This window comes from Anopheles arabiensis, chromosome 3, assembly GCF_016920715.1.
Source record: "Anopheles arabiensis isolate DONGOLA chromosome 3, AaraD3, whole genome shotgun sequence".
Taxonomy (NCBI): Eukaryota; Metazoa; Arthropoda; class Insecta; order Diptera; family Culicidae; genus Anopheles; species Anopheles arabiensis.
Genome location: NC_053518.1, coordinates 12,016,954 through 12,042,444, shown reverse-complemented (window position 1 = coordinate 12,042,444; position 25,491 = coordinate 12,016,954). Strand labels below are relative to the sequence as shown.

The window sequence follows — 25,491 nt, the reverse complement described above, 5'->3', positions numbered from 1 at the left end:
TAAAACACAACAAACCACAACCTTGCAATTTGTTGTCGTTTTGTAAGTAATACAATTTGAAGTGTGAATAAAACATACAAAAAAAGATCATATGGAAACTTACACCTTGGGATTGTATTTTTTTCTTTCGAATTAGTTTTAGTTTGCAAAAATGCAACTGTTGGATGAGTTTGATGTAGTTTCTGAATTATTTCTCAATTATGAGGCAACAAGTCCTTTAAATAATAGTTTGCACAATGCGCTAGATAAGAATTGATGTAAGTAAGTAAATGATTCTTTAAATTATCATGATTATCGATTTTTTTTTTCTTCACAAATCTCCTCGAAGAATTATATGAACATTAATCCTCAAATGTTGAAGAATCTAAGAATTGAAGAATTGCAGATGTTTCTGTTGGATTCCAAATTAGCCTGTTGGATTCCAAATGATCTATTAGATTCCTGTTCGATTCCAAATGAGCCAGCTCAAAATGTCTTGGACCAAGAGACTTGATGCTTGTGAGACTATCATCTCGTGAGTATGATCATCTCATCAAAACTCTTAATTATCAATGACAAATCATCTTTAAAAATAGTCCATGCAATACAAACTTTATCTTATCTTTATCACACTAATTAAATTAACATCTAGTTATGCATAAACCAACCGGCTGATCATGAGTTTTGGTATTTGCAAGTCCATTGGATTCCGCGATTGATCCAGGTGCGCGCACTGTGTCCGTTAGTGATGGGTAGTGTTGGGTAAATAATAATTTTTTCCGGAGTCGGATTGATCCATCCGAGTCGGACTCGGAGTTACTCCTGGCTGTTCAAGCGAAGGGGGAGGGGGTTATCACGGAAACCCTGGATTCATTTATCCGGACTCGAACGGACTCATCCAGTGATGGGCAATCCGGAGTAGAGCCGTGGATCCGACTCCGACTCTGGTTCTCAAAATATGAATCCGATTAAGGATCATAACCGGATTCGACTCCGCTCCGATCGAGCCCGAATGAGTCCGATCGAGTCCAGTCCAGTCCAGTCTAGTCCGAATGAATCCGCATCAGTCCAGATCAATCCGGATCAGTAAGGATCATTCCGAATGAGTCCGGATGAGTCCGATCGATTCCGGTCGAGTCCGATCGAGTCCGAATGAGTCCTGTCCAGTCCAGATCAGTCTGGATCAGTCGACTCGAGTCGAGTCGAGTGATGGGTAATCCGTACATCCCCCTCGTACATAGTGATGGGCAATCCGGAGTGGAGTCATGGAGTAACTCTGGGTCCGATTCCGACGTGTGCCATCGTCGGATAAAAGAGACTCCGAAAAAAGTAGTATTTATCCATCACTAAGTGTCCATTATGATTCTGAATTACATCTCCGGACGATCTAATGCTCTTTTGAATGACAACGAACCCAAAACTATTAAATTTATAGTCCAAAGGATATTTAACTTCTTGCCATTACGCAATGGTTTGTTGTTTAACAGTTCAAAAAATTTGCCAAAAATCCAAATAATAATCATAATGATTGATAATCATTGAAAAACTACAGAAAAATCTAGTAAAAACCCCATTACTCCTCGTGCAATCTCTTCCTAGCTGTACTTTTCCCCATTTAATACTCACTTTCTCCTTTCTTCTTCTTTCAACTTGAATTTAGTATTACAGTGGAGCGCCGTTTATCCGGGCTTCTCGGGACTTGACCTCGCCCGGATATGCAAATAACACGGATAATGAGTCAAATGATATATTTTATCACCTATTCCTGATTAATTTTTGTAAAATTATCTTATTTTTTGATGTATTTCAATGACACTGTACTCCTTAAACTGTCATATACACGTCTTAAAGATTTATTTCATTATCAACTTGCACGCACCGCACGTGCATTACAAGAAAAAACACGTTATACAAATTAAAACTTATAGCAAAATTGAGTTCAAAAGAAAAACAATAGCACAAAACATGTAAAACACATTTGTGAAAACATAGAAAAGAAAAGAGTTAAAACTGTCCGATGCAGTAAACATACAAAACGATAAAAGTAATACAGGGGTTTTGCCAGGAGTTCACATAGCTATGGGACACTTTACTGACTCCTTCTTACGTGAAATGAACTTAATGTAATGGGAATTGGACTCTATAGCATCCTTGTTGGACACATCCAATAGGAATTTCCAAGGCGCCTGTCCCAAAAGGGTGCCGCAGAGTCCAATTTCCAACATATGAAGTTCACTTCCAATAGGAAAGAGTCGCGGAAGTGTCCCACACGTATTAGAACGCCTGGAAAACACTGTAATATGGTCATGGTCATACGATGAACACACACACACACACACAAACCTCCGGGGTTTTGGCAATGGTACTACTGGCAATGATTGGAGTTGGAGGCGTGATTGATCACAGTCTGCTTGATGCGCTGGATGTCGCGTGCGTACGTACGGCAGCAGCCGCCAATAAATCGTGCCCCGAGGTCGATCCACTGCGGCACGTAGTGTTCCAGTGGGACACAGTCCTCCCTTCCCTGCCAGCTACAAGACAGAGAAGAGCAGTGTCAAAAGTGTTTTGGCTGGGACGCGGCAAAGCTCAAAGGTGGCCGCACTTACCCATCCTCCACGGTGTACACCTCGCCCGAGTTCGGGTAAACGATGAGCGGAATGCGCACCGCGGGGAGCTTATTCTCGTTGACGCTCCGGAACAGGGGCGTTACGATTTGCGGATGCACACAGTTCACGCCGAGTGCGAGCAGGTTCTTGGCCCGTCTCGACCGTGCCTTCGCCCACAGGGAGTTGACCGTGTCGGCGAAAAGCTCCCCGTTGGCAAGGTGTTGATTGTCCTTGCACTGGAACGAGATCCAGAACCGGACCGTCGGGTATTCGTCGCACAGCATGTCGAGCAGGGCTTCCGCTTCCATCTGCAGTTGGGAAAATAGGGCGATTAATTGGGATTGTAGGACGGGTGGTCCGCGTGCCAGGCTCACAAGCTGACGCACTCACCTTGCAGGGAATCGTTTCAATGCCAAGCACATCGACGCCCGCCTCCAGGCAGGCGTCAATGCGGGGACGATGCCACTTCTGGATCGTGTCCGCGCACACATCGGCCGCGTACCGGCCCGTATACTCCGACCCATCGTGCAGGTGCGCCCCGTACGGGCCGATCGAAGCCACCAGCAGCGGCACGGACCGTTGCTCGTTGGTGGGGCCCTTCGCGAGAAAGTGATTCCGTGCCATCTGTGCCACCCTGACGGTCGATTTGATCAGGTTCAGGCTGGTGTCTTCGGTCAGATGCAGATGCTCCACGTACCCTTCGATGCTTGCCTGGTAGGTGTTGGTCATGATCGCTTCCGCGCCTGCCTCGAGAAAGTCGAGATGCGTCCTAAACACCGCATTCGGATCGGTCGCATTGAACCGGGCACTCCACAGCGGATCACCGTCGATGCTTTTGCCGACGTGCACGGAGAGTTGGGTCGCGAAGCCACCGTCCAGCACGGTTACGTTCGTCATGGTGGTTGGAGTGTTGTGGTTGATGATGATGCTGTTGATGCTCCTGTTGAAGGTGGAGTCGGCTTACCAGTTGGATGTCCTGAAACGAACTGAAACCGTCAGCATACCGATCACGCGCTAAGTAAACAAATCGCTCGCACAAACACCAGTGATAGCGCGCAGCTGTGAGGAGTGCTCAAAGTCCCCCCTGACAAGCACGGTAGCATAATCATACCAAGGCCAAAGACCACCACATCCTTCTTGTGCGGAACCGGCCGCGGTGGAACCGGATTGATCCGGCAGTGTTACATTTCTTACTGGTGGTCATCATCATCCAACCTTATCTCAAAGTCACTTCTAGCACAGACATACACACGCTGGACGGAGGGCACTCGGCACCGTAAGATGGTGGAAAAGGTGGCCCGCCGGTCCCGGGTGATGGTGGTGGCAGGGGGCAAATAAAACAACACTCCCAGTCCCGGTATCAACACGCACTGGGTTGAGTGTTACCGCATGGGAGGTTTATTAATAATAAACCTTTCCGATTATCGGCTCCGAACAGCCGGCAGACGATCGGTGTTGAGGGCAGGACAATGCTCTCTCAATCGTCGCTGTTGAGTGCAAAGCAATTTAATGGTTTCGCCCCTTTGTTAGGCGAATAGTTAATGAATCATTATTACTGCAATTGCGTTACAAGTATGGAATAAACGAAAAAAATCCTTTTTTGTTTACATTCCAAACTGTAGTCGATAATCGTTATGAAATTAGCAAACAGTGTAGTCTGTGGCAAGGGTGTCAAACACGCGTTAAATAGCTCGAGCGAAGACGCTCTTTCACGTAACGGCTATAGGGAAACACGGGGCTAAATGGACATGTGGAAGTGTTATATGAACGGCATGTGGGTTTATAGTTTAGTTTTGTTTTAATTTTATGTAAGTTTTATAGCATTTTTGTACTCTTTTGTTATTTCATATTGATTTCCTCTTAGGACGGTCCCATATGACCATATTGCTACCTGATATTTGAGATAAATTTTAAAAAAAATATTTAAATATTATTTTAAATACTATCAAATCACAATTATGTTATTTATAGCACTTCAAAAATAAGCTAAAGCTTAACGTTGCCAGAAAACACGGCAGTTTCATAGGGTGTATTTGTTTAAGATATGGTTAACGAAATGTGTAAAGGAAAGTTAGAAAATGTATGCCTTTCGTTTAATTATATGACCAAAAATGTAGAAATGCTTCAAAATGTGCAGCTTCTTCAAAAGTATTGCAGGGGTTTCCAGGTGTTCTCATAGTTGTGGGAAACTTTATTAACTCTTTCTTGTGGGAAAAGAACTTTATGCCATGTGAATTGGACTCTATAGCACCGTTGTTGGACAAATCCAATAATCCTGTCCAATAAGGATGCCATACAGTCCAATTCCTATTATAAAAGTTTCAGTTCTAATGAGAAAAAGAAGTGTCCTACAACTATGAGAATCCCTAGCAAACCCTGTAATAGCTTCAAAAAAGTATTAGTTAAACAACTCAGTTTTCACATACTGCCTCGAATAAGAATGCTTTTTCGTGGTTTTTACTTAATTCAAATGATCAGAAATATTTTTTGAAAAATAAAATAGTTCTAATATGAATTAAGCGCGGGTAATAAAAAAACTTTAAACTCAGCTATTTTCTCTAAACCACAAATAACCTCGCATTGAATAAGAATGTTAGAGACTTTGGGGTGCGAATCACCCTGTATTTGTAGCTGGTTTATGGCAGCCTGAGAATTGTTAAGTAGTGGTAGTGTTAAGGTTTAGTACAAACAATATTATAAGAGGTACATTTTATCTACTAAACCCTGCCACTGATACATTTCTAATGAACCAACATCGTTATCTTAGTTCACAGTACTTGATCCGAACTACGCATTGTTCATATTAAACTGAGAATGTAGCAAAAAGCTGTTTGTTGCAACATTGCAACGTGAATTCTTTCACGTTTCTTTAATGTGAATTACGACTCACATCAGGTGAGTCACCTAAATCTTGCACGTCAACTTAGCACAAAAGCGTGTTGTATGTCTCTTGACAACATATTATTTTATTATGACTCGTTGTGCAGACATCTGCAGGGTAGGAATTGGTGAGTCATTAAGATAATGCTCGGGAATATATGCATTCAACTAAGAACAAAGAGTGGTATACCTCTTTACCATTTACCTACACTGACACTTTTATTCACACTGATCGAGGCAGTAAGATTCCAAAAGATTAAGTCTCTCATAAGCCCCATAGGGGAATCGCAAAGAAGTAGTTAAAGTACTTGTATAGTGTATTATTCCAATAGTGGTGTATTTTGTTATTCTCATTGAATGATAAAAATGGGTATTAAATAATTGAACATTTATCCAGTTTCCCGATACAAGAAAAAATGTATTTACACGTCACATAATCTTATAGTAAATACGAATTAAATTGGGATGCTATCGTACACGATAACCAAAGCAAAGAGTTAAGCGAAAGAATCAAGCAAAGTTGCTAGTTTTTTTTTTATATTTTATAGTGCGACTTTGATAAATTGGATAAAAATAAAATCATTACGAATAATGCTCTGGACCGAATTTTGAAATCAATACTACTTAATTTACAACTATTTGATACTACTACTTAAGTAACGAATTGAAAAAATCATGTTTCTTGATTTTCTATGTTTTTTAATAGACCAATTCCACCAAATGTAATAATTAGTATAAATAGAACATAATAGCAATTTGCAATTTTCGAAAAAAACATAATACATTGTACCTCGTTTCGATTATAGTGTAGTAATTCGATTAAAATGTAGTAATCGATTATAATGTAGATTACAGTCGTTACCACCAAATTTTAGCTCTAAGGCATCAATTTTTGACAGTGCGCATGAATGTTTGCCTCTAAGGCGTCAATTTTTGACAGTGCGCATCAATTTTTGACTCTAACGCACCTATTTTTGTCTGTAAGTCATCAATTTTTGACTCTTGTAGGAATTATGACAATTTTACAAAGTATTTAAGCAGATTTTTAACAATTATCATTCCACATCTCATTAAAAATACAAAAACTGTGTAAATTGATTGTTTCTTGAGAAAAAATGATGAAATTATAGAAATTTTAAACCTTTTGTTTACAGCTGAAAATACGTGCCAATTTTTTCACTCCATTAAATCTTCTAAATTGGCAAAATAATTATTTTATTTTAAATTCTATCAATAAAATTATTCACTACTTAACTTAATTTCAACCATTTCAGAACACAAAGTTTCAGAAAGTACGTAAAATTTTGTAAATAAAGCGACTGACTCACAGTCAAAAATTGATGCCTTCGAGGCAAAAATCGTGAAACGCTGTCAAAAATTGGTACCTTCGAGACAAAAATAGGTGAGTTAGAGTCAAAATTTAGCGGCAACGACTGTATAGTGTAAAGTAAAAGGGCATAAAAAATATTATTTTAGCTTATGATTTATTATCTATTTGAAACTGATTTTACTCTATCTACATTAAAAAATCTATATTATCGTACAAAAATATGTAATAATATACAAGATATATGAACATAAATTAACAAATAAATCAATTAAATTTCTTGCTCTATAACCATACTTTACTTTTAAAAAAATGATTGATTATGTTTTAGGCCATTTAAAAGTTAAAAAGCGATTCTTAACATTTTTGCAATACAATTAATTGGATTAAATAGGGTTAAATTCAAATTTTAACAAACATAATCGTATCAAATATATTTAATTTAAAATTTAAACTTTAGTATAAATTCATAAATTCATATTTATGCAATCCATATAAAAAAAACCCTTTGCCTTTAAGCATCAGAAACAAAAGTCATAACATTTATCACCTCTGTGTATGCCCAAACCACAGTACACCCCATACAAAAAATGTCTCCTTTCAGTCGCGCTTATCATTCGTCACAGATCAACCAGAAGAGCCTTTCAGAAGAGGTTCCCCGTTCATTTCCCTCTCTTGAGCCGTCGGACGAGAAAAAAAACAATACCCAAATCCTTCAACACACTTTCCCCTCGAATCCCATTGGTTTTGGGCTACGATGTTCAACAATTATGTAATTTTGCTACCAACAGTAAAGCCGTGGAAAGAGGGAGTAGGACTGCAAACGCTTATCAAGCTGATCACCCTTAAGACGCACACGAAAAGCTGACCACCAATCGGTCAACAAAGGCAAACCCCGCCACATGGGGTCAAATGTCACGTGGAAGCAAAAAGGGGGGGGATGGGTGATGACCATCATTCTAGTGGGAGGGTGCTAAAACACAAAAACACACTCCACTGCTTGAAGAAGCTCAAGATGCTGTAACCGTACCACAGCGGAGAAGAGCGATAAGCCAAAGGGTGGCAGGGTGTGGTGGGGCTATCGCTATCACAGCTGCCGGTCGACAAACGACCGGCCATTCAAGTTACAGTCCCGCCCGGTGCGTGACCAACGGCTCGGCCAGCCGGCGTGAACCAGATTTGCCGAAAAATTAAAAGCCAAACGTTCTTATCAACACACCCCCCCTTCTTACCGACCGGACCTCTCGGACAGCGGGCAGATGATGAATGGGTGGCACACGATGGGTAATATCTTGATTTCGACTGTGGCTTTGCTTGTGCCTTTTTGCACCACAATTTCGTAGATAGCCGCTTTTGCTTCCATCGTTTAGCTTGGGGATCGACACGGCACGCGTGGCCATTGAAGCACCGGTTGATGTATCGTGGTCGCGTCTATTCCAAGCCCAAACAATGTATACAGCTTGCAGCTAGGATGGCAAGAGAGCGTTGTACGGCTAAGCTCACCACCAGCAGCAACAAAAGGGCAGCAATGGTAGTAGCACAGTAACGGCCGTAACGACTTCCCCCATAGCGTTGGTGGCACCCTTATCGCCCGCTACACCGGTAAAAAGATACAAGCAGCACGTCTTTAATTGAGGTCAAGGGAAAGGTTTACCTGCAACACACGATGGCACGCGCTCAAAGGTTGAATGTCCTGATGGTGGGGGGAAAACGCTTTGTTCTCACAACAAATTAAGATGACGGATCGGGAGTCGCACTACACCTTCCACTAAGGGCGATCGTGCAACACTACTACAAATCGCTTGATCACACTGTTTTACTATTAGACGCCACTTTTTCGCGCTTCTAATTCGAATCGGTTCGTCAAATTGGATTTGCGTGTGAACAGAATCACGGTCACTGTCACTGTGTCGTAGCTCGATCTCTCTTTGCCCTGATCGGTACGGTGAGATGTTTGCGTCCCTACAACCTGCGTGGCCTCACCTAGACAACAGTGTCCACCGTGTGTGTGTCCGATCGGTGAACACCCACACAAAGAACTAGATCTTGTCTGTAGCGCGCACATGATGCGCATTACCAATGTGGATGTTTGGTCGTAAAGGTCCGGTGTGACCAACCAGCCACAACACTTTCCCTTCGCTGTGTGTCTTTTGGTGTGTCCCCCTCGCCCCCTCCCTTCCCCTATTCAGTTTCGATTCGATTTTGTTTGTAAACAACCTGTGCCGTGGACACTGGCATCGGTCCGCCGTTCGTTCCGCTTCACTCACTCGTCCCTACTCTACCCGTTGGTCGTGAATCAATCGAGTTTACACCGTCCGCCTACTTACACTGTGAAGCGACCACGGCTTTCGTTTGATTGTCGGCAGTGCAGTTAGTGTGTTTGTGGTTTGAGTGGTGGATTAAGCAATCTTGCTTCTTAAGTGGACAACACACAGGCGAGGTGTGGCTGAAGTGTTGAGGAGGGGAAAAGATCAAAAGAGCAAACGGTCTGTAACAATGTTTGCCATTTGTTAGTTAAATATTCACTACTAGCTGGCATCCTTTTTTGTCAACGGTGCAAGCGACGTACATTTCCTCTACAGTGTGGGAAATTACTATAAGCGTACTATTGATAATTACAATTATCATTATGAAACATATTTTTGTTAAAATTAATTATAAAAATAATAATCATCTGACAGCTAATTCAATCAGAAAAATCAATTTGTTGAGGCATATTTTCATTTCGAACGTTTACTTACTTACTTGCCTGGCACTTCATCCGATTTTGCGTCCTAACCTACTGCAAGAATGTCCGAAACCACTTACGGTTTCGCACCTTTGTCTGCCAATCCGCGTCAACTTGTCACCCCAACTTAGGCCTAATACGTCTTCTCTGTCCTTGTGGACGGCCTTAATAAGTACAGTAGGTGACCGCTAACTGAGAGGTAAACAAGCTCCAGTTAACGAACAATGTTCGCTAACTGGAGTGACGTTTCTATGGATTGATTGTTTTGATTGGCGTGGACTGGAATAAACATACCAAACTTTTTTCATTTATGTTGATATAAGGTATAGTAATTCGTGTAATAACATAAATTAATAGCAAACTTAGGTGAAAGACCCTAAATTTGTTTGAAAAATGCACATTTGCGACAAATTTCTTTCATGAGATTCCGGATGTTTCATGTTTTGACGTTTAAGTGTTCGTTAACTGAGAATCACTCCAGTTAGCGAACCTCCAGTTAAAAAGCACTCCAGTTAAAACACCTCCAGTTAGCGGTCACCTACTGTATAGCCTTGCCAGCCCACTGGCCACTGCCTGGCTAGCTTGATACGCTGCACGACAGTGTGTATAGTTCGTCGTTGTATCGACTCCTCCATTGTCCTTCCACACATACGAATCCAAAAATTCTTCTAAGCAGCTTCCTCCTTCAAAAGCGGCTAAGAGAGTTTGGTCAGTTTTGGATAGTGACCATGTCTCAGAGGCTCATATCAGTGCTATATAGTCTCAGCTTCGTCCGTCGCGTGAACTGATTTACCAGGCTATAGAATGACCAGCTGGCACCCAATATTCTTGCGCGGAACTCAGCTTCCATGGTATTGTCGTTGCTGACCTTTGACTCGAGATAGGAAGAAATCTTGGACGGTTTCATCGCAGTTCGTTCACCTATCTGTACGTCAACCCTGCGTAAGTTTGGCTTTGTTGGCAGGGTCGCTTATGTTGCCACGATCAGTCTGGACTTTGTCTCGTTTAGTTTCAATCCGAGGTTCTTTATCACCTACTTGATCTATTGGTAGACTTCAGCTACACAGGACATAGCGTCGTAGATCAATGATAGCTATATACTCAGTGTATGCCAGGATCTGGGTAGATTTTTACAGTATAGCTCCAAAAGTCTACATCCTCTCGTCCCGGATATCCCTCTCAAACGCCAAGTTGAATTAGAGATAGACAAGCCAGTCCCCCTTTCACAGACCCATGGACACAGCAAAAGACCCTGAGAGCTTTCCCTCCACCTTCACCTGGTAAGTGACGTTGATGATACTCAATCCTACTAGCCTTATAATTTTTCCTGACATTTAAAAAAAGAACGCCTATGCTATAACATGCGGCGTAGAAATTTATGAAGAGATGGTACGCATTTTGTTATTATTTTGACATTATGTCCAATGGGGTAGATGTTGCCTAGAGCATACTTCAACAAAAATCTGATGTATTCCGTTTTCTAATCAGTTTTGAATAGTTCACCTGGCAAACATTGCAAATGCAAATAATACATTTCCAAATACATGGTTTTATATTGATTTTATATAAAATTGATGCAAAATCTATAAGAAATAGGTTTAGTTACTGCATGAAAACTAGCAGTTAAAAGAAATTTTCTGATACAGGACATTTTTGGGAGGTTCAGAGTAGTGATGGGAAAAATGAAGTTTTGGTCGGAGTCGATTCCGACTAGCTCCGATCTTTTGTGGAATTGATTCCGGATAGTAGGTCCAAAATCGGCTCCAGAATCAGAATCAGCTCCGGAAATGGAATCGGAATCGGCTTCGGAATCAGAATCAGAATCATCACTAGTTCAGACACGTTTGACAAAATCTCCGAGACTTTTTCGCTCAAAAAGGGATACTAGTGATATATGGGAACTGTCACTTTCATCTTATAGGACGGGATGTGGATTCAATCCGCATTGGAACGTATTGGAATTGGCATCTCAATGAACATTTCGTCGTTATTGCTCAGTTATCGAAAATGTGATAGCAACATGATAAATATGACATTTTGCTCTATTTAAACGGCCTATTTGGACCGTTCCTCTTGAGTAAAAAATAGCTAGTAAGGATGCCCTTACATGATTTACCCTCACTGTACTTATAACAGTTTCTTTAAGCTTAACATCCGTTACTGTTTTACTCACCAAATTCAGACGACTTCATAAATATTTACCAAACTCCCGCACGGCAAACAGCCGATTAAAGTGCCACACGCTTACCATAATCGGAGATAATGTTACTAATCACATTGAAACATCTCTCGTCCCCGGTTTATTGTCGGCTGTCTTCGAAACGACCACTTCAAATGGCTAAAAAGAAAGCGAGAAGCAAATGGTTACAAAGTTAGTACAAGCAGCTGGAACAAAACAAAATGTAATCGAACGAATTTTTATGGCGATGCGTCCGTGTTTTGATCAGATAGTCGGAAGCAGAGCAATGGAACTCACTTGCTACATCTTATCATCTTACCTGTCAATTTACGGCAGCTGTTTTTCTTTAATCTTATCTGCAAAACTGTCCTTACAGAAATCACTCAGGGGGAGCAGACACAATCGGGGCGGCCCACCACAACAATGTAACCGTTTTGAATAATTTGTTTCGGAAAGCGGTAGAGCGGCAACAGTTACTAACCGGCAAAGAGGTTTTTAGTTTTTGTAAGCCTTTTTGTGAAAGGATTTTATATTGTGACGGTTTTATTCAGAAATTAAAAAAAAAAGATTCAATATTCATTCCGGCGCTCACCCTCTCCGCGTGATATGTACAATTACAAAACCCAGCGAAAGAATGCTCCGGTAGAGCGTTTTATTCTCTGCTCTGTGGAGGGAGTGTGAGTGTTCCTCCTCCCCCCCCCCCCCCCCATATTATCGAAAACTTTATACTCTATTTTACTATAGTTTTGTTGTTTTTTTTTGTTGTCTATCCTTCGTCTAATAGTGGAGCGGTTAAGGCAAGTTAGGAAAGTATACTTAATGATTGTGAGTAGAAGATCGAGAAAAAAGGGGTGCAGCACAGTCACAGGACTGTGCACGACACCAATACGGGAGATGCTTCACGCCAATGGAGGTTTACACCCTCCACCATCACTGTGAGAGTTCGTTCGTTCGTGCGTTCGCCTTTACGTAGGTTGGTCTCCGGGACACAGACATTCCCGTTCAATTCAATTGCTGATAAGCATCGTAAGCTTACTTGCTGCCTAACAATTACTTTTAAATTATTAATTTAGCACCTACGATTGATGCCCAATCGGTTGTTAGATATCTTCAATTAGGATACTTGGTTTAGTCCATGTTGCCCTCGTCGTTTGGCACCAACTAGCGGAAACGGATACTGTTCCAACTGGTTTTTTGCTGCTATTTCACCAGCACCGGCTTGTGACCTACGCTTCCCTTCCAAAAGTCTCATAAGAATCGATTCCCAAATCCGAATGCATAAGCTCGAGTAACATTTCCCATCGGACAAATCCAGCAAGATTCCGCTCTCATTCTCTCTGTTTGTTCGCTGCCCGCTAAAACTACTCTCTGGTATTAGATTAATTTGTTCCAATTGTTCCTACCCTTTGTTGAGCAAACGTGTAATTTGTATAGCGATTTTGTCCACCTCCACCTGCGTGTGATGTGTGTCTGTGGGTCAGTAATATAAATTTGTACCGAAAATCGAGCGCCATTAAAATAAGTAAAATCGGTTTCGAAATCTTTCGCTCGTGCTCACTCTTCCCAGTTCTACCTTCCATCTCGAAATCTTTTTTTTTGCAGTAGGTGAAGTGCATTTCCAATTAAATCTTCTACTAGCGTCCCTTTTACGTATCTGGTTGAACGAATATTTTTAAAAATGCCCTCAATAAACTGCACAAAGTGGCAAAGAAAACAACAAATCACACTCACTCACACACACACACATGGTGCTGGTAAATTGAGGATTGCCATTGCAATTGTGTACTACTAACTACGGCTCGATTTGTTTAGATCGAATTCCCTTTCCGTTCCGTTCAGCTTCTCTGCTGCCCGCCCCTCCCTCACTGTCTAATCTATTAAAGTAGAAAGCAAACCTTACAGCGAATACGTAGCGTAATCAAACAAAATAAACCTACACGCGACGTATTTTCCACTCGCTCGCCTTCCCTAATCGGTTCGCTGTGATTCAGCAAAACCCAGTTTGGTACCAGTCGTTTTCTTTGGGCGGAGCAGCACTAGATAAGGTGAAGTAGTAGTAGTAGTTTGATCAAGCGATTGGCATTGAAACTAAGCTACTAGTTTGCATTACAGTAGTGATCATCGAGTGGGGTAGCATGCCTTTTGTGAAAAACAGAATTAAAAGTGTAGAGCTGCGATCAGTTTTAAAACAAAGCGTTATAACATAGAGATCTTTAAACATAAAACGAACGTTAACGATAAAACGGAGGTAGCTGCCTCCTTTTCGCGATCAGTGGGAAATCTAACAATAAAAGTCACCAAAAAAAACAAGCGTAATCAATAAACGAAAGGTTAACAGATGAAGAAAAAGCAGCCAATTAGGTAGTTGATGAGCGATCACCATTGCGGTGATCGCTGTTTCGCAATAGAAACGATTCCCATCGAAATGTCCAACGAGCCAGCGGGCCGTTCAGTTGCTCGAGGAACCGATCTCGTACCGGCCGTTCTTCAGCACAATCACCAGCACCGTAATGTTATCGACCGAGCCACGGCTGTACGATTGCAGCGCGATGCTTTTCGCGCCAAAGTGCGGCTCGTCCAACCGTTCACGCACGTACGCAACCGCCTCCTCGTTGGTGAACGTATCCCACAGCCCATCCGAGGCCAGGATCAGAAATTGTGGTCTACAAAAAAAACAGGGAAATATGTTTTAGCAACTCTTGCTCGAGTAACAATTGCTTACAATCACACACACACACTTACCGGTGATCGACTAGATCGAAGGAAAGCACGTCCGGGTTGGCAATGACCAGGTTTTTCTCCTTCAGCGGATAGTCGCCGAGGGCGCGGGACGTCGCCAGTATGCCCGCCACCCGCCACACGCCCTTGAACGCGATGAAACCGCCGGCGTCGGCGATGCGCTTCTGCTCCCGCACCTGCTGCGGCTTGTGGTCGAACGACAGCGGGATCGCGTTACCCTTGAAGTCGCACATGACGCCGCGCGAATCGCCCACATTGGCCACTATCAGCTTGGTGCGGTGTATGACCGCAATCAGGGCGGTCGTACCGGCAAAGTCCGACTGGAATGAAGCGGAAAAAAAATCAAATTGTATTTTGCGCTGGAATTTCCGTATCGTTTGCACACATCTTGCACGAAACTTCAACAAATCGCAGGGCACTGATAAGCCCACCGAAAGCAACACGCCACCAACGAGCGGCAAAGCGCAGGACCAGTGGAGTTGCTTAAGTCAATCAGTGTACGATCATGGCAGCGAAAGGACGATTGTCTGGGCGGTGCATTGTGTCAATAGCCGCCGTACTGCTGCTTCCGGCATCATGTATCGCACAATCGTCGAGCACTTACGGCGACACCGGCACTGATACGGTACCGCAAAGGTCAAGTGGCTTCGGGTACGAGCTAATCCGCAATCAGCTCGAGGAAATGCAAGATAGGTAAGCCACGGAACGGCGTGTGTGTCTCCTGTTTTACAAGCACCAATCGTTTCACTACACCACCACCAATCCGGCTTTGTCTTGCAGCATCACACAGCTGCAGCAAACGGCGGAGAGCCGTAGTGCGTGTGCCGGACTGGAAGCCAACATTGCCACCATACTGAGGCGGCTCGAAACGATCGAAAACGGACTGAACGGTTAGGAATTGGAAACGAAAAACAAAAATCTGTGAGACTGTTTATAACATTCTGCTCTCTCTTTCTCTCTTCTTCATGTGCACAGCAATGCCTCAATCACCAGCCATTTCCATGCCGGCACGTCCGATATACGATCAAGCACCGCTAACTCCAGCATACAGTGCACGGCCGTCAAGAGGCCGTACCATCGATATCGACAGGATGAAAGCAGAGGCAGACGATATGTTTGAAGAACAGCGATCGCGTGCCAGAGCTCGAGCGATGGCTCATCAACAAAGGGAACAGTCCGTGTTCGACCGCGGTAAGTCACTGGTGAGTTTTGCTGCAGGTTCGTTGCTCCGTTGCACTCATTTTGCACGTTTCCATTTGCAGTTTACGACTCGTGTGACGATGTGCCGAGCTCGGGCACGTGGAAGATTCGACAAGGTACACAGATAGCAAACGTACACTGTATCAAGTTCTAAACGTCGGCCTTAATCCATTCATTCTACAAATAAAAGATGGGAAATAATGATCAAAAATAACCCTATTTTTGGCTTACCATTTTCTTCGCCGCCTCCACCAGATCGTAATCGGCCGCCAGCACCTCGTCGGTAATGATCTTGCCAAAGTTGATGCTGCCATTCTGCACGTAGCAGCGGGCGTCGTACGTTTTCGGCTTTGCCGGCACGGACTCACCACCGCCCGACGTCCCGTTCAGCAGGTTCTTCTTCACCTGCTGCCGGGCCGGCGACTGATTGCCCATGTACTTGCTCAGCAAATCGTTCTCCAGCATCTGATTGTTGTTGGCTGCTGCTCCTCCACCACCACCGTTCGCTGCACCATTGTTGCCCGTTCCGACCGTGTCCTCGGTTTTGGATTTGCGAAAGCTCTGTCGCCGCTGGACCGCACCCGACGGGTCACTATTTCCATTGTGCGCGCTCACCTTGTACCGTTCGTTTACTTCCTGCTCCTGCTTGTCGTCCTCCTTCTCCTCCTTCTCCTCCTCCTTCTGCTTCCGGTCGTCCTCCGCACAGACGGCTGCGTTCGGGCTGCCAGGCAGCTCCTTCCCGTCCGCAATGGCCGACGATTGCATCAGCTTCTGGTGGATGTTCTTTATCAGCACGGTTTTCGCGTACTCGGCCGCGTACTCGCCGCCGTGCCCGTCGAAGATGGCAAACAGGGAAATGCCGCTGCTGTTGATGTTTTCACTTATCACAAATCTGTATGAAGCAGCCGGAAAAGGAGAGAGAGAGAGATAGAGGTGTAAGCGTTAATTCCCATTAGTGTGAAATCACGAGAGGCCCTCTTTTACGGCGGCGGCTTCCCGACACGAGTGTGTCACCAACGCCATGTGCGCGCGGGACACTCGAGGCACACCCGGGGGCGGTAAACAAAGAAAAGGAACCGCAAACAGCGATCGTGCAAAAGAAAGGTAGGCCTACTACGCGATGACGCAGCGTCAAGTGCGCACTTTATTATCAGAGGAGGGAAAAACACCCTCCACACATCTAGTTGGCAAGGTGGTGGTGGTGATGGTCGTTTACTCCCATTTCCGCAATGATTTACGATTGTGAGGCAAATGTAAAGCGGTTAGGAGTAGCGGTCATTCAAAGTGATGGAAACGTAATTGAAAGATTTAAACTGCATGCATCGATTTGTAGGCCTGTAGTTCGATATGCGGTTAGATTGGATTTCGGATTGCACTTTGTAGCCGCACACCGAAGACGCACACACAGACCAACGTCCCGCGGTTTCGGGGGTTTTCTAAAAATACCTCCGTTACAGCTTTGACATTAAGTGGAGCGATAACCGGTGGCCGACAGTGAGGCAAAGTGCGGCCAAGGGTGGTCTAATACTGCTACGCTTTTCTGCACAACCCCCTCCCGCTCTGTTACACTATTTTTCCTTTTCGCCACCGCCACCCAGCCAGAAGTAAGCCTCTCGCTGGCAGCTCAAGTGGGGCTTCTTCCGGCTGAACTATACTACCCCCCCCAAAAACGCTCACCTGTCCTCCATCTTGGCCCGGCGGCCTTGGACCGCGTACACCGCACTGCCGGTCGTCCGCTCGTCCCAGCTGTGCTTCTCCGCGGCCGATGCCAGCATGGACAGCTTGCCGGACCGGCCGCCCGCCTTCCCGAGCCCGAGCGAGTTGCTGATGCGCCCGATGAACCCGCGGCTCCATACCTCCGCTGCTTGCAGGTACAGGACGAACAGACAGATTAGCAGGCCGGCGATCAGCACCTCCGGCTTCAGCAGGTACACCCGCATCACTTTCCAGACGTAGCTGAGCGAGCTGTTGAGCGGCGTGACGCCGACGGCGAACTTCGAGAGCAGCTTCATGTGCGACTTGGACAGCGTTTGGTACAGTATCTTATCTTCTAACTCGTCCTCCATGTCCTCCTGCCCACCCAGGGGAATCCGAGCGAGCTCCCCGCGTCGGTGTGTTTCGCGCAAACACCCGCACACACACACACACACAAACACTATAGCAAGAAGCGAGATAGTAGACGAGTGCAACGGGAGGGATTGATGCACCGACCGTATCGATCTGGGTCACTTAGCTCTTAGCGGTCTAGCAGCGACTAGCACACATCCTCTGCCGAAACGACACCCAGACGAGAGGGTACAGCACGATGCCGGGCGATGGATTATTAACTCTACCAAACTGCATACGCGAATTTCGGCCGTTTTTCCGTGCTGGTCGCCCCCGTTAGTTCGATGACGACAGTTAGAGAGGGGCCGCGGAAAACCTCTCGAGCCTCCTTTGTCGCTCGGTTGCTGCGACGGTGGTGTGGCACCAAGGAAGGTGAACAGTGGCCCTCCGCCCTGTTAGTGTGAGGGTGTTTGTGCGGGCGCGCCCACCAACAACCCAAATCTACACTCGGCCACCGACAAGCTGCAAGCTACAAAGAAACTAATTTTGGCCACAAAAATCGTCGGCCAGCTGCAAACCACGGGTGAAAATGTATTGCAAAACAACAAATCGGTACACCAACACAGTGCAACGATCTGGCGGGCAGAGTGGCCAGATTATTTTTGCGGTTTTCGGTAGGCGCATCAAAATTTTATCGGTAGTTTTCGGTAGGAGTTTAAGATTTTTCGTTAGTTTTCGGTGGGCTTTGAAGTGTTGAGAGGGGGGGGGGGTTGCTGGAGATGGAAGCTTATCTGTGGATCAAGCGGAATCAAAAATATTGATTTTGTCGGACGCCGCATCCGATTTTATCTGTCAAACTAAATGTGTGGTTTTTTTGTAGGAACAATCTCAACTAAATTTTTCATAATCATTATATTATTAAAATCATTCAAATAATCGCAATATGATACGAAAAGCGTTTGACAGCACGTGCGATTTAATCGCATGCGATGGAGCACTTTATGAATTTATGGCCTTAGTTGTCTCTGTTGATCTTCTGGTTCTGGTTGCTAGTGATTTCCATATAGAGTTTTATACATTAAGTGATTTGGGAAATGGTTATATGACTTTTTGGTTAGTATTACGAAAAAATCTGTGATTTTCGGTAGGATAAATGAAAAATCGGTAGTTTTAGGGGGCTCATCTGTGAATCGGTAGGCATATCAAAAATCGGTAGGAATACAGATAAATCGGTATTTCTGGTCACTCTGCACAGTGCAACGATCTGGCGGGATTGACAGCACGTACGGACGTCAGTGTGCGATCTTCCGATTATCCGGGGGGCTCGCTGCACTATGGGACGAAGCTTGAATGTGTGGGCCAACACTAATTTTCAATTTTTTTACTTCCTGAATAGTTACTTAATGATTTGAATTTTTATTAATGCTTTTGACTCCAAATCATCGTTATTTAAAGAATTAAAATGAGCGTATTTCTAACAAAAAAGGCTCTGTATTTATTGTCTGCTATTTCAATATTTATTATTTTCCTACTAAAAGATCAACATTCAGTGAAATGCAAATTGATGAGGATTTAAAACTAATTCGTTAATAAGATTAATATTTCACTCGCTCGTATTAAAATTTATGATAGTGATCTTTTAACTTTATTTCAAGGAATAAGTGCACCAAAAATTTTAGTTTTCGTCAAACAAATATCATTAACAGTAGCAATACGTAACAAAAATATGAATTATTTAATAAACCACCTGCCCAATACCAAAATCTAAATCATCTCCATAGAGTTGGTCAACCGTCGTTGACCTTCCTAGTACATCTGTTCAACGTTGCTCAAATGCACCTTGGAAAGTACTATCCCATGTTCCAAACGATACGACAAGTTCGCCGTAATTGTTCAGATTAACATTTCTCCCAACACTTTGCCAAGGATGCTAAATGAAGCTCCAACAACACCACGATCCAAAATCCGCTGCATTCCATCATCCGCTCCACGTGCACGGCAACGATTGTTGTCCGCTTGAGGAAAAAAAAAACAAAAACAAAAACAGTACACAGTACCAAAAACAAATACAAAAGCAATTTACTGAGAGAGCGTGTGCATGGGAGCGAGAGAGCGATCGCGCATGAGAGAAAACGCTTTGCACGCACACACTCTCCGTTGCCGTGTTAACTGGCAGAACGATGGGACAACATAGTAATGTGAGCGGTCATAAATTATATTTTGATTTTCTTTCACTTCATACATGTTATAATAAACCAATTTTAATTTTTGTTTCAAAGATAATAATATTAAAACCTTCAACGAGGTACTTCTTGAAAAAAAATAACAAAAAAATTGAAAAATCCATCAAGGCTAGGAGAGCTAGCATTAAAAACAATATCTGATTTCCGGGAGAAAAGTGTCCCAATAGTGTACAATTGCATTGCTTTTTGTTTAAAATAAAAATATTTTTCAATTTTCTTCTTTCTGCAAAACCACTCCTGCCGTAAGCGTTTTCAAGCAGTCCTGGATTAGATAAATTAAATCAATGAGATAAACCATGACAAAAAATCAGTTATAGTAACACTGTTCCAACTTACAAGCCAACTTACAAGCTCAGAGAAACCAAAACTTTTTAAAACTGTTTTAATTAAACATATTTTCCAACTCTTTAAATTCTATTTTAATTACAAATAGACTGTAATTGTATGTCCATCCGGGGCCCATCGTGCGCTACAGCTCGGCAATCGGAACCGCCCCCTCTCACTCACTCATTTACGCTCAGCAGCCAGCAAACGTTGGACGTGTTTTTCGTGCGTGCGTGTTTTGCGAAACACTATTCAGTGTCGAAGCGCTCCCGGGAGCCCACAGCCCTTTTTTCAAGTTCTCTTATCAGAAACACGGAAAGCGTGCGGGCAGCACAGTAGTAGGCGCGCGTTCCTAAGCCAACCGTACGTTCGAATGTGTGTGACGAGGAGTAGTTCTGTGTCGGTGTGTCTGTGAATTTGGAAATTGACCGTCTGGTGCAGGAGTGTTTAACCTGCGACCGGGTTTTTGTTGTTGTTGTTGTTGCGGCCACAACGACAGACGAAATCGATTAGTCGCGAAAAGGGTCAACGCGTGATCACGCGAGTAAACGCGAGGCAAAGGATTATCGAACCTTGTCTCGCAAAGGTTGTTGCGTAGGGTTTAGGGCTGTGTGTGTGTTGGTGTGTGCGAGACATCCAGCAAGGAAGTGTTGGTGAGGGATGCGCTGTTGTCCTGACAGGTTTGGTGGGATTTCCTTTGCAGTTGTACCTCGCCTGAAGGTAAATAAGAATGCGCTGCTGTGTGGTCCAGCGACTGTGTTGATTGTGTGTGCATAAAGTGGTAGTTTCCGAACAAAAGCAGCCGCTACAGTGAGTGTGCGTGTGCGCGCGTTTGTGTAATCAATAGCGACCGCGGGCGGGGTTGGAGCAGGATTTCATTCCGCTCAATCAGCCGGAACAGCGGTCGGGTCCAGCGGTCGCGAAGGGTGTGTGTCAGTGGCTGCTGATGCTGCTGTGTTGACATGCAATCTCGGCCCAGCAGCCAGGCGATAAGGAATTTCTCCGCCCCGGACGAGAGGAAACGCGAGCGAGAGGTTCTCGTGAATGCCCGTTTTTGTTTGCCCTCTTTCTCTGTGTGTGTACGCGTAATTCTTTTTGCCCAGCGAAAGTGAGATGAATGATAGCCCGGGGTCCCCTCGGGTCCTGCCAATTGTTTGTCGCGACGGTGCCTTTGCAGCATCCCTCAACACTGTGACAGCATCCCACACCCATACCAAAGCAACGAAAGCAAAAGAGCAGGAAATGAGAAGAATTTCATTGTTTTGTATGCCTTTTCTTCGTGAAGGCCCTACACAAAGGTGCGTGTGATTGTGCGTATTTGTGAGTGTGTGTGTGTGTGTGGATAGAATAAAACAAAAGGCCTTAAAACCCTTCCCCCCAAAAAAAACCCGTTTGACAGGTGTGCGCGCCCGGTTATCCGGTTTTTGGCCGTTGTGTGTGAGAGCAACACGCTTTGAGTGTGTTGTTTTTGTTGTTCGTTCGCTCCTTCGCTACACTCACGCGTCGTCCGAGCCTACACACGCGCATCCCAACAGTAGGCGGCGCCGCGTTCTATGCTGCAACCCGGTTCTTTAGCTGTATGTGTGTATGAGTGGGTTAAACGGGTTGTGTTTTGCAAGCATAAAAGCAAAAGTGAAATCATTACTACAAGTGCTGCCGTTTTTTTAAAATTTCAATGCCTTATCTTTGCAAAAGTGTGTTTCCCTAATTCCGCTATGCTCTTATATGTTTCTCCCCACTTTTTCCCACTTTTAGTGCAAGTCGAGTGAAATTTTTGCCCCAAGTGCACTGAAAGTGAAATTTGTTTTTTTTGCACTCTCCCAACCATAAAGTGTCGATTTTTAGGTCGTTCAATCGCTGAAAAGTGAAAACAAAATAGTAAAAACAGCAGCAGCAGCCAGAAATGTGCCCCCGGCTGGAGCGGGCAAGTGGAGTTTGAAATCTCGTGACACGTTCCCCCCCCTGCGGTGGCACATGTTGGCATGTGCCTTCGCGGGCCTGTGAGATAGTGCGTGCGTTCATGTGTGTTGTATTTGTATAAGTGTGCGTGTGTGTTTTTATATTTGTAAAACCCTCCATGCTTTTATCCCGGAAAGCAGCGCAGCAGCACGCAGAATCGATTAAATGTCCCATCTCTTGTGCCGGTTGTGAATAACACCATAACACAAAACAGAGTCCGTACCAACCCAGTTTGTGTTTTGTTCGTACGTGTGTGTGTGTGTGCTAAAAGCTGAACAACAACAATGACCGAGCGGAAGTTCACCCGCGGGCTTAACAAGCCCGGCATGGCGGCACAGCTGAGGGAAAACATCTCGCAAGTTGTACGTGAATCCACCTCACTTGTATGTATTTAATTTTGTTTATTTTAATTTGAACCCCATCCCAACTCCCCTCCCGTTCCAACCTGTCTTCCTGGTTGCCCTTTTTCCCCCCAATTTTCCCAAATGAGAGTGAAAAAGAAATGCCCTTATACGCCCCATCTGTGAGAGCGTCTGAAAGAGACGCACACACGTTGTGCTGCGTAGGGAAATATTTTTGCGTAAGTAAACGGGAGCGCAGCGCATTGATGAATTCCCCCTGGCTGTGGGGGAGAGGAAGGGATGGACCGGTAAAAGGGTGGGTTTAGAGGCAGATGATGAGCAATGATGATGCCGGGTGGTCGGCACGCCACACATATGCGGAGATACTTAACGTTAAAAGTTTTACGCTTCGCATGATTTCCAATGTAAACGCTCCCTTGCGTATATGTGGCGGCAACTCCCCTTTTTGGATGCGGTGGTTGCTTTGATTTGGCGATCGAGTGCAGCGAGCATTTGTGTTTGTATGAGGGGGGCAGCTCTGGACCAAAACGTGAATTAAACCAAAAAAAAAAGGAAAGAAACACAATTCGTTCTAACAGGTTTGCCAGTGCCAGTACACCCTGCATGATGGGGTACGTGCGTATGATACGCAAGATCTGTCTGTGCTCATTGGGGGTGTGGGTTGTTTTTGGGCAAATTTCACACCCCGCTTTTCCGAATCGTACCGATTGAAAATGGAGCATGTTTTTTTGTTACAAAATTTGTTACAGACGCGCGGATAAAATCATCATACTCGCTTGTGTCGGGTTTTACCGTTTCATTGTTCCCGAGCGATGCAAAACAATATCAAATTTATGCAAAAAATGAGAAGAAAAAGTCATGCAATGCGTGTAAGAGCAATCGCATAATGACTGTTTGCGTAACTCAAGATATTGAATTGAAAAAAGTGTAGTTAAATGTTAATGTTTTCATTGTGCTTGATTCTTCTCTTAATGTACTTTTCAATATTTATTTCTTGGGTAAAAAATCGAATAAGAATCTTTTTATGATTTTATGATCTTTATACAGTGTCTACCATCACTATTAGGGATAGTCATCATTGGTGGAAAATCCGGATGAGATAGATAAAAACAGTAAATGGTTTAATTGTGCAAAATACTATTTCACATCTTTGTATTTTTTCCATTTTTTTTAATCGTTATTACAAGACTTATTACGAATTTAGGGTCGTACCATAACTATAAATACACCTCGAAAATAAGTTTTTTTTAGTAAAATTGGAATTTAAAAAATCAAAAATATAAATAACATTTACTACGAAAGTTTCATCGAAATGCATTTTTTGCCGATTTTTTATGAGTTTTTTAAGAATATTTATCAAAATATAAACCAAACAAAAAAGCGACACAAACACCTAAACAACGATTTTTTTTATCAAAACCCAAATGTTTGTTGTTGTCTTCATCGATATTCTCTTAGGCCGCTACAAAGGCGCCCGTTATTCATTAAATTAATAAGGCTCATATGACAATTTCAAATTATTTGTTGAAAATCTTTTTAGATACTTTGGTTTGTGTTTTCAAAAAAATCATAAACCGCAAAAAAAAAGTATTTTTTTAATGTTTGATATATTAAAAAATATATTTTGACTAGTCGCGTAAAAAGACTGCCCATATTGTTATAGTAGGTGCTGTATTACATGGTTGGGATTTTACCGATTTATTTTTATGTTTTCAAAATATAAAGGTTTTCCCTAAAAATTATTGTCCATTTCACTAATTGTTTTGAAAAATGTGAGAACGAGGTAACTAAATGGTATTTGGTGCTTAACATACTTGAGATACAGTTAATAAATCGTGATAAAAACTTTAAAAACTAAAAAATCATCACTAAATTCGTAGAACCTCGACTCGAAATAACTTGCAAAATCCATAGAATACCCTGTGTGTGATACCTTAAATTTGAGGGTCATTTACCGTACCTTATTTTAAAAAAAAGCAGCAACCCTTTTTCAATTTTCACTGCAATCACTTGTTTCATGTTCAAATATTTGTCCAATTCGCGCACAAAACCACCGACGACATCAAAACTAATCCATTCGCAAACGTACCCATTGCATTTGCAAAACCAATACCAATGAATGGGTTTAAAAAAAACTGCGAGCGTCCAATTTCCCGCCACAACGCAGCACCACAGCTCGCCGGCGCATGCTTCCCAGTGGTTCAGCCCGTTATCAAATTTTCGGGGTTGGAGTGGTTGTAGTGGCGTTAAAATATTTGCGAAAACTTCCCACAACGAACCACGCCACCGGGCAGACCGATGACTCATCAACGTCGCTGATCGCTGTGCGCTTCTGTGGGTGTGCGTTTTTTGTGCACACAATCAAATACTTTATTCTATCACACCATCATAGCACGTGTTTTGCAGCCCTTGTCGTCTTCGTCGGCTCGGTCGATGCTATGCTGCAGGGTAGCGCATAATCTTTTCCCTGGTGTCTTCCTACTGTATGTTGGCCTTTCATTTCCTTCTTCGCCAATGTGTACACAGCTCATCTGCTTTGGCAATTTAATGCTGATTCAGTAAGTTATGTATTTGTGAGTGTGTGTGTCTCGGTGTAGGAGATGGGAGGGATGTTTGCAAATAATCAGCTCTTCTGTCGGGGAACAAAAGGGAATGATGTTGATGAAGGATTTATTTCTTTTCTTTTGCCTCGTAATCATAAATGGTCACCAATGAATGTATGACTTCTTTGGCGTAATCCGTCTGGCAAGGGAATTATTAGATATCAATTAACATCACTCTTAGCCGAGTGTCGTTGCCCAGTAATAAACTGGTTCATTTTAATGTTGACGTTCTTTATGAACAAGTCTCATTTTAATGAATTCCCTCCGTTTGTTCTGGCTGGCAAATCGATGACATCACTTTTTTATTTGACAACGT

General features: G+C 43.5%; 4 protein-coding genes across 16 annotated transcripts in view; 2 read left to right on the top strand and 2 right to left on the bottom strand.

Annotated features, from left to right (window-relative positions):
- Window positions 1-1,803: 1,803 nt before the first annotated feature.
- LOC120904829 (homocysteine S-methyltransferase 1-like) lies at window positions 1,804-8,780 on the bottom strand. Of its 2 annotated transcripts, none has more exons than XM_040315236.1 (4): window positions 8,447-8,780; window positions 2,976-3,561; window positions 2,586-2,893; window positions 1,804-2,510 (listed from the first exon to the last, which is right to left on the bottom strand). In XM_040315236.1, exons 2-4 carry the CDS (start codon window positions 3,480-3,482, stop codon window positions 2,345-2,347), a joined length of 981 nt encoding a protein of 326 aa, XP_040171170.1. In that variant the 5' UTR covers window positions 3,483-3,561; window positions 8,447-8,780; the 3' UTR covers window positions 1,804-2,344. The 2 variants fall into 2 exon arrangements, with proteins under 2 accessions (XP_040171170.1, XP_040171171.1); XM_040315237.1 differs by lacking the exon at window positions 8,447-8,780 and adding an exon at window positions 3,697-4,083.
- A 3,436-nt stretch (window positions 8,781-12,216) lies between these two features.
- LOC120904825 (protein phosphatase 1L) overlaps window positions 12,217-25,491 on the bottom strand; it is a 32,823-nt gene continuing 19,548 nt past the window's right edge. For 3 of the 4 annotated variants that reach the window (XM_040315226.1, XM_040315227.1, XM_040315228.1), the window contains 4 exons: window positions 17,316-17,499; window positions 15,870-16,530; window positions 14,442-14,758; window positions 12,217-14,362 (listed from right to left, as the gene is read on the bottom strand). In XM_040315226.1, the coding sequence (XP_040171160.1) occupies window positions 14,149-14,362; window positions 14,442-14,758; window positions 15,870-16,530; window positions 17,316-17,499 (1,376 nt within the window). In that variant the 3' untranslated portion in view covers window positions 12,217-14,148. Of the gene's footprint in view, window positions 14,363-14,441; window positions 14,759-15,869; window positions 16,531-17,315; window positions 18,319-25,491 lie in introns of those variants that run through there. The other variant, XM_040315229.1, reaches the window with a different exon arrangement.
- LOC120904830 lies at window positions 14,799-15,857 on the top strand. 2 transcript variants are annotated; one of them, XM_040315240.1, is made up of 4 exons: window positions 14,799-15,131; window positions 15,219-15,328; window positions 15,414-15,640; window positions 15,701-15,857. In XM_040315240.1, the coding sequence occupies exons 1-4, from the start codon at window positions 14,944-14,946 to the stop codon at window positions 15,764-15,766; spliced, it is 591 nt and encodes a 196-aa protein (XP_040171174.1). In that variant the 5' UTR covers window positions 14,799-14,943; the 3' UTR covers window positions 15,767-15,857. The 2 variants fall into 2 exon arrangements, with proteins under 2 accessions (XP_040171174.1, XP_040171173.1); XM_040315239.1 differs by having other exon boundaries at window positions 14,819-15,131; window positions 15,414-15,629.
- LOC120904822 (dedicator of cytokinesis protein 9) overlaps window positions 20,450-25,491 on the top strand; it is a 90,676-nt gene continuing 85,634 nt past the window's right edge. For 2 of the 8 annotated variants that reach the window (XM_040315218.1, XM_040315212.1), the window contains exons 1-2: window positions 20,450-20,971; window positions 22,007-22,593. In XM_040315218.1, the coding sequence (XP_040171152.1) occupies window positions 22,495-22,593 (99 nt within the window). In that variant the 5' untranslated portion in view covers window positions 20,450-20,971; window positions 22,007-22,494. The remainder of the gene's footprint in view (window positions 20,972-22,006; window positions 22,594-25,491) is intronic. The other 6 variants (XM_040315217.1, XM_040315216.1, XM_040315213.1 and 3 more) reach the window with 6 other exon arrangements.